Genomic DNA, 8619 nt, shown 5'->3' on the forward strand with positions numbered 1-8619 from the left:
CGTATATGTAATCACATCTCCATACTGGCTCTCAGATCAGATCTGTTTATTTCAACAGGATCTAACAATTTGCTTACTTTATTATGAATGCTACACGGATTTGAATCCAGTGTTGTTCTTTTGCTTTCTTTATAACATTCAGGCTTAATTTAGTTTAGACTCAAGACCTTTTTCATCAGGGCCTTCCGGTCTTTCACTGACCCCCCTTTCTAAAATTCATGTTTTCCTCTCTCACCTCATCTCTTTGATACACCACATCTTTTTGTATATGGCCCCTCATCCCCATTAGTTTACATCCCTCTCAATTTCCTCAGTTTTCCATTTTTAAGAATACTGGCCCTAGTATGTTTCAGGTATAGGCTCTCAATGACACAACCTACTTTTACGCCCAGGAACCAGAACACACTTCACAGTAGTTGTCAGCCACACAGTCAGAGCTCTAAATGTTATATGCTGTGCTGATTCATATGTAACTCAGGTAATAATCCAGAAATTAGCTTTGGAGGATCTGCTTTCAAATTTAATGCCACACTCCTCATTTTGTCCATACAGAGCATCTTTCCTAATTCCACCTATGTTGTTGAGATCTACACGAACCACAAGTGAGAGTCCCAGCCATGAGTAAAAATATGCTCAGAAGTTGAGCAGGTAACAGGAAATAAGTTTCGTCTTTACTTTGAGGATTCATGTCAAAAGAATCAAATTTCCCTATGCAGCTGACAGGCATAATTAGAAATAGTTTAAAGTTAATCCTATTGTCACCGATGGCTTGTTTTACTCCTTTTCTTCTCAGTTTTTATTCATTTACAAGATGCGGTCATCGCTGGCTGGGCCAGCATCCAGTGCCCACCCTTTGTTAGCCTTGAGAAGGCAGTGACGAAATGCCTTCTCGAACGCGGCATTCCACATGCTTTAACCTACAAAGCTCTTTGGAAGGGAATTCTAAGATTCTGACACAGCAACAGTGAAGGAATAGCAAGATATTTCCAAGTCAGGATGTAGAGCAGCTTGGAGGGGAATTTGCAGGAGGTGCTGTTCCCAGGTATCTGTTCCCCTGCCGTCTAGATGGATGTGGTCGTGAGTTTGGAAGGTGCTCTCTAATGATCTATGGAGAATTTCTGCAGTGCGTTTTGTAGATAGTATACACTGCCGCTACTGAGCATTGGTAGTGAAGGGAGTGGATGCTTGCAAAGAAGGTTCCAATCAAGCAGGCTGCTGTGTCCCGGATTGTGTCGAACTTCTTGAGTGCTGTTGGAGTTGAACCCATCCTCTTAAGCGGGGAGGGACTCCATCACACCTTTGAATGATGGACAGGTTTTGGAGAGTCAGGAGGCGAGTTATTCACTGCAGTACCCTCGTCTCTGACCTGCTCTTCTAGCCACTATGTTTGTGTGGTGAGTGCAGTTGAGTTTCTGGTCAATTCTTAAACACCCCACTCTCAAGTGTGGACAGTGGCGATTTCAGTGATGGTAACTGAATGTGTATGTGACGAGGAGATGGCTAGATCATCTCATACTGGGCGTGGTCATTGCCTAGTGTGATGTGAATGTTACTTGCCATTAGTCAGCCCAAGACGACACAAGAACTGTCCAACGCTTCTTGCATTTGAACATGGATTGCCTCAGTGAGAGTCTTTGCAAACGGAGCTGAATACTGTGCAATTATCTGCAAACATCCCCACTTCTGACCGGAAGGTGGAGAATGGTCACTAGATAAAGCAGCTGAAGATGGTTAGGCCTAGGACACAACTCTGAGCAATTCCTGCAGAGATGTCCCGGAGTTGAGGTGACCAACTTCAACCACGAACATCTTATGTGCCAGGTATGACTCCATCCTGGGGGATGTTTGCCCCCAATCCCCATTGATTCCACTTTTTCTAGAGCTCCTTGATACCACATTCAGTCAAATGCAACCTTGATGTCAAAGGCTGTCACTGTCATCTCACCTCTGGAACTCAGCTGTTTTGTTCATGTTTGAACCAAGGCTCTAAATGAGATCAGAATTTGAGTGACACCAGCAGAACCCAAACTGGGGGTCACTGAGCAGGTGCTGCTCAATTGCACTGTTGATAACACCTTCCATTGTTTTAGCGATAATTGAAAGTTGACGGATGGGGCAGTATTCAACAGGTTGGATTTGTTCTGCTTTTATGTACAAGGTATTCCACATTGTCAAGCAGATGCTTGTGCTGTAATTGTGTTAGAAGAGCTTGACTGAGGAAGTGTCAAGTTCTGGAGCATGAGTCTTCAGTACGAATGCCAGAATATTGTCAGGGGGCCATAGCCTTTGCAATATCCAATGTCCCCAACTATTTTTTTTAAATGTCACATGGAGTAAATCGAAATGGCCAAAGGCTGGCGCCTGTGACGGAGGCCACTGGTGGAGGCAGAGATGGATCTTCTACCCGGCACTTCTGGCTGAAAACTGCAGTGAATGTATGGACCTTTCCTTCATTAAGGATGAGAAATCTTCCAGCGAGTTTAATTGCCCATCACCATTCACGACTGAACATGGCAGGAGTATAGAGATTAGATCTGAACCTTTGGTGGTGGGATCACTTAGCTGTTAATAAAATGTGAGGCTGGATGAACACAGCAGGCCCAGCAGCATCTCAGGAGCACAAAAGCTGACGTTTCGGGCCTAGACCCTCGATCAGAGAGCTTAGCTGTTTATCACTTGTGGCTTATGTTATTTGGTGCGCAAATAGTCCCATTTGGTAGGTTCACCGGGTTGCCCCATTTTTAAATATGCCCAACTGCGTTCTCCATTGAACCAGGTTGATGGTAATGGTTGAGTGGGGGATTATACCAGGTCATGAGGTTACTGAGCAGTCAGCCTGTTGTAAAAGTCAACTAAAGATTCACTTTTAGCACTTCACATTGGGTTAATATTCAAAGAATTCAGCACTCAGCTCAACTATTTCTGGTGTTAACATCAAGTGTTCCAAGACTGGGCACAACATCACAGGGTAGAGGATATCCACAAAGACACAACTTGGCCCCAGCTTCAATTTGGATTTTCCTCTATTCTAGCTTTCTCCCAAAAGTAGAGTTCCAAGCACTTGAGCTTCTTCAGTCAAGATCTCCAAACAGCCATTATTCATATTTAGGTTAGAAAAGCAATCATCAGCAAGACACTCAGTACAGTGGGTGCTGAAGAGAATCAAAGCCTGTTCTTACCTGATACACAACAGCAAATGGATGAGCAGCCTCGATCTTGGTGGAAATTCTCTCTTCATTACCTATACCACGAAGAAGTACTTGGCAGAGATCAGAAGTCAAACTTCATACCTGCTCGCTTATATGCCTTACTGGCACACCAGATGGTATATTTATTCCTCAAGTTGCAAGGAACGATTTAATATCCTATTTATAGATAAATTAATTACATCTGTCCTGGCTGTAAGCAAGAAAGCCCAGCCTTCCATTAGGTACGTGGAAAACTTAGGCAACTAACAGAAAAGATTGAGTTTTGTGGTTATTAATTACACAATCAATTACACAAATCACCCTATCCAAATTGTCAAGAAACAGTTCGGCTTTGAAGGATCATGGTTGCGGAAAAAGACAAACAAAATCAGATTGTGAAGATCTTTATTCAATGTTATACCTTCGCCAGTAGATCAGGCCTAACGCTGTCACACTTTGAAGAGGACACAAACAATTGTTCAAAAAATTTCCAGAATCTACTGGGCTCTTCTCTGTAGCAATGTGCTATAAAGATATCAGTCTATGCTCAAGCTTTTTATAAATGCTTGGAGGCACAATCTTTGAAAGTAGTACCAACTCCTTAGGTCACCCAGCACAAACACTCAAGGCTTCTGGGATTCTATCCACAATGTCATGTCCAGGTTACCGGCCAACCAAAATCGGCCTCAACAATGTCCAACAAGCATGACAGCACTTAATAGTAAGTAGTGCTGAGGATACAGACATGTAGCAGTGTGACTTGGACAGGCTGAGTGAGAGGGATTAGGGTATGGAACTCTATGATTAGCAATGTTCAAACTGAATGATGGAGCAGGTTCAATCGGCCTGTTCTTTCATCTAAGTTTCTAAGTTACATTACAAATACATTACAGCAGCAGAAATCAATTCTTAAACACAACTAAACCAAATTTAGTCCACATCACTACAGAATTTAAGCCAAAAATGGCTTAACAATACAAGTTGGAATAATTCCCCAAGTCTCAATTATTCAGAATTCGACGAACAGATTAGAATACTTTGAAAGATGCACATCATTTCAGCCCTGATGTTTCCCTTTGAACGTGTTTGGTTATATGGTCATGTAATACAAAAGGCACATCCATCATGTGCAATTGCATTGCTTGCGACATTAAAGTCAGCAACAGAACAGCTTTGCTTACAAAATGCAACAGATTGTAAACAAGTTGAACAGCATTACAAAATTCTCTCTGGATTAGAATGCCATTTAGTCCAAATCAAAACAACCCATGTGTCTAAACTACACTTGGATATTTTTAAAAATTAGATTATTTTTCTGTATATATGTTTGGGGAAAATAAGCTACCCAAATCAAACGGGATTTCATTAAAATTTTTATTCAACAATTTCATTACTCTCACCTCCACCCCAGTGCCACAAAACCTAGCCTAGAACTCTCCACTTTGAACACAAACCTTCTCAAAAGGTACCATCATCTTCTGGATGCCTCTCTGCAACACATAATATGTTACCAGATTATGCTCAAGCCATTCCCAAGAAATGTTTTGCTCTACACCTGCACACCAAAACATTGTGAAAATAAGACCCACTTATTGGGTCTCACCAGAATGCATGTCAGATCTTTCAGAATAGTAGGCCACTTGAAAAGGGGAACCAAATCAAAGTTTGGCAATGACTAACTTTAACAATGACTACTTAATATTAAGTAGCACAGTCGGTCGAAGTTACCAAAACAAAATGTTATACCAGAAAGTTCATACAAACGTCAGTAAACTGCTCAAAAAGATTACATATTGCTGTTTATTATTTCCAAGAGGTGTTCACATCCCTCATGCTCATGTCCTTATGCAATATAACTTGCTGCATGGTGTGCAAGAGCAGCTTGTACATCAACAGCTACGGGAATGACACAGAAAGTACAAAAGACATGGCTCACAAAGGCCAGAGTTCAGAGCAATGTACAGCATAAGGCTTAGGGCTGCAAGTAGATGAGATGCATCAGAGACAGCTGCTAAACAAGCAACACTTTCAAATGGCAGGCACAAACATGGTCTGGAACCAGCTGATGGCAGACACCAAGGACACCAGAGGTGAGGAAATTATGTATAGATAAACGGATTCAGCAAGAGTCAGGTATGCCTATTCCTGTCACCAGGACCAAATGTCAGCAATTCTACTGACATATGCAAACAGATGTCCTCTACATTTCCAACATTGTTGGAAATTATTCCAATATATCATTCAACGAAGAAATTGGAAATTTTCTTTTAACCTGGTTAAACTTCATCCTGGAATCAACATCACCAAAATTGATCAAATAACCATTTGTCTGCTTTATTGAGAGACTCAGCTATGAATAAAGTAACTACCACATTTATTTACATACTTTCACTTCTGACGCAAATTTGCCTGGACCACTTCTAAAAGTTTTGAAGAAATAAAACATGCAACATAAATGAAAGCCCTTGTTTCTTCTTGCATTTTAAAAATCTATCTTCAAAAAAGGGCATTCACAAGTAATCCTAACACTGCTGTCTTATTAGAGAAATGAAGCTTCAAATGCTAAATCAATTCTTCACCACTTCATGTCCCAACTCATAAGTGAATGCTTCATCAGGTTTTACAACACTCACCTGCTCACTTCTTCATGTCCCTCCTTGGTCAGCACTGGGAGCAGAGGTAGTGATGGCAGTGCTGATGTTTGCAGATTCGGGTTTTTCTCTCTCTCCTTTGCAACTTCATTTGGCACAGCTTGCTTGAGTTTTTCTTTTGGCGTAGTCAACTCCACTTTCAATGGTTGGGCTTTCGGAATTTTTGCCCCGATGTTCGTTGGTGTTGCCTCTTTTTTATCTGTATTTGAGTCAAGATCTGTTTTCACCTCCTGAGTAGTCACCTTGACTTTTGGTTTCTCACTTTTAACTGTTACCTGGATCCCAGTATCTAAAGGGGAAACTGTCACTCGCTCAGACTTGAGCTTATTCGCCTCTCTTGTGTCCTTTGTTTGAGATGTATGGGCTGTTGTTGTTGAACTAGCATTGCTACTTGCCTTGGCAGTAGTCACAGTAAGTGCATTTGAAGTTTTTGAATTATTTTTAGCAGCCTCAACAGCTCTTGCTTTTTTGTGCTTACTCAGCTCAGCTGCAAGACTAGTTTTATAAGTTAAACTGTTTGGTGAAATGCTTGACTGCCGGCTGCGAGACCTTGATACACGGTGCTTGCTGCGAGATCTTGATCGTCTAGAATGATATGGACTTCTGCTCCGTGATTTGGGCCTCCTGAAAGTATAAATCATGCAATCAAAATAGGCTTAAGAAATACAATTACTATAACTAAAGAAATAAATCACATAATTTGAATGTAAACAAGTCTGAATCGTTTAAAGTAAACATATCCACTATAGATAATGCAAAGTCATCGCTTGCAGGAATAAATGTGAATTATCAAATACAGGAATGGAGCTTTACGTATCGAACAAGGTGAAAAGTTCTTTTTTAAATTTTAAATGTGAATTTCAAACAAGCAATTTAAAATTGCAATATAAATTTCAGAAACATTTACAAATAACTGAACTTTACAATATTTGCCTTCAGCCGAGATGTCCAAATATTTAAATTATTTGATGGGAAGTTGGTATTGCAGGCTGGGCAAGTATTAATAGTCTATGTCTACCTACAAAGATGATGGTGAGCAGCCTTCTGGAACTGCTGAAATCCTAGGAGCACAGGTAGACCCACACTGGTAAGAAGAAGGAAGTTCCAGGAATTTGACCAAGAAACAGCAATGTCAATTAGGATGGTTTGGGGTTTGGGCAAAAATATTGCAGAACATGTTTAATGTTTTACCCTCTGATATTCTTTTTCTATTTTACAAGCAGGAAAATAATGATTGCACACCTCATAATACACCATGTGCACACATTTTTCAGAGAATTTTGGCCAAATTTCAGAAGTCAAGCTCAAACTACAAAATAACATATTATATAGCTAGAGAAGGCAAACAGTTGTGTGGTCTTATCTCCACCATTCTAAATGGAACAGTATTGTACAGCTATGAAGCTAAGATATAGGAAGTTATTTGAGAAAGCCCAAGCAGCTAGTGCGAGAAACTACTTTTCAATACCAACAGAACAAAGCATGGGATTAGTTTAGAAATAGCATCATGGTCAGCACAGACATGGTAGGTTGAGGGTCTATTCCTCTGCTATACTGTTCTGAACTGGTTCTAAAAAGGTACCTGAACAATGATCAGCAAATTACTTTCAAACCCAGAGGTCTTGAAGTACAGGCCCTATATGATTCTTATATTCTTTACTTGCTATTTAATCACATGCAAATTTTGTGAGTTGAGTTGTTTGAATAAAAGGTTTACTTATTCTTAAAAATTGTTGACATATAACTGCAAATTCAGAACATCAAGACACATTTCTATCAGAAATATGAGGATTTTACAAGTTATTGGCAATGACAGATGATTCTCAAAGTCCCACTGATGCAAAGAAGTTGGGAATTACCGCCAGAAACCATATACAAATTAGAAATACAGCAGTACCCAAAAATGACAAAAATTCATATGTAGCCTCACTCCTTCTCAGATGTTCATCACTATATAGACTTGCAGTAGTTTAAGCTTCCATTTGTTCTTAATAACACATCATGAAATAGATCATAAAAACAAATCATCAGCTATAGGTGGCTGAACAAATATTCGATATTATGACTGCACCATTTTAGTTTCACAAGTGTTTCATCAACTATTCAATTACACAGGTTACCAAAAAGCTAGAGCTAAATATCAAAATACTTCCTAGTGTTATCCCCAATGGCGAAAAGATCTCTTTTTGCCAACAGTCAAGAGCTGATAAAGAATGAGTGGGTCAAGAACTGAATCCTCAAACAAACTAAATAACTGCAATTTCAAGAGAGTACCGAATGTTGCACTCTCTCAAATATTGTTACATAAAAACCACAAATGCAAAATTATCATTAATGGTACAAAGCTCAGTGTTCAATTCAATCATTTGCAAATTTGCTTTCTCACAAAGCATGACTTTTTAAAACTTCTAAAACTTAATTAAAAAAAACCATAAATCCTATGTGAGACTCCAAACATTTTAAACAATTTAACTGCCCAAATGAGTTGTGTAGTATCAAGAAACATTGCATTCGCTATTCAACGCCTACAGTTAATGTATGGCAGGAACTTATCAAACGGGCATGACGCGTAATGTATGTACACTACCTTTCCGATTTCAAGAAACATTGGATGTACATTTTTTCTCTTTACAATATTTGATGCTTGATACGTTATGTTTCACGTACATACTTCCGACTTTAAGGAATGTGTGTACACGGGGTACATTTCGGACTAATTTTTAGATATATTTAACACGATAATAGTTCAAACACTCGAGATGTGCAGACTGTTGTCTCAC

General features: G+C 39.6%; 1 protein-coding gene across 2 annotated transcripts in view; it reads right to left on the reverse strand.

Moving 5' to 3' along the window:
• Positions 1-8619, reverse strand: part of cdk13 (cyclin dependent kinase 13) — an 80885-nt gene that overhangs the window by 70879 nt on the left and 1387 nt on the right. For both annotated transcript variants that reach the window (XR_007247332.2, XM_048528890.2), the window contains exon 2: positions 5822-6463. Coding sequence is in view for 1 of the 2 variants with exons in the window: in XM_048528890.2 (XP_048384847.1) it covers positions 5822-6463 (642 nt within the window). In the remaining variant the exon portion in view is untranslated. The remainder of the gene's footprint in view (positions 1-5821; positions 6464-8619) is intronic.

Source organism: Stegostoma tigrinum, chromosome 5, assembly GCF_030684315.1.
Source record: "Stegostoma tigrinum isolate sSteTig4 chromosome 5, sSteTig4.hap1, whole genome shotgun sequence".
NCBI classification, from domain to species: Eukaryota; Metazoa; Chordata; class Chondrichthyes; order Orectolobiformes; family Stegostomatidae; genus Stegostoma; species Stegostoma tigrinum.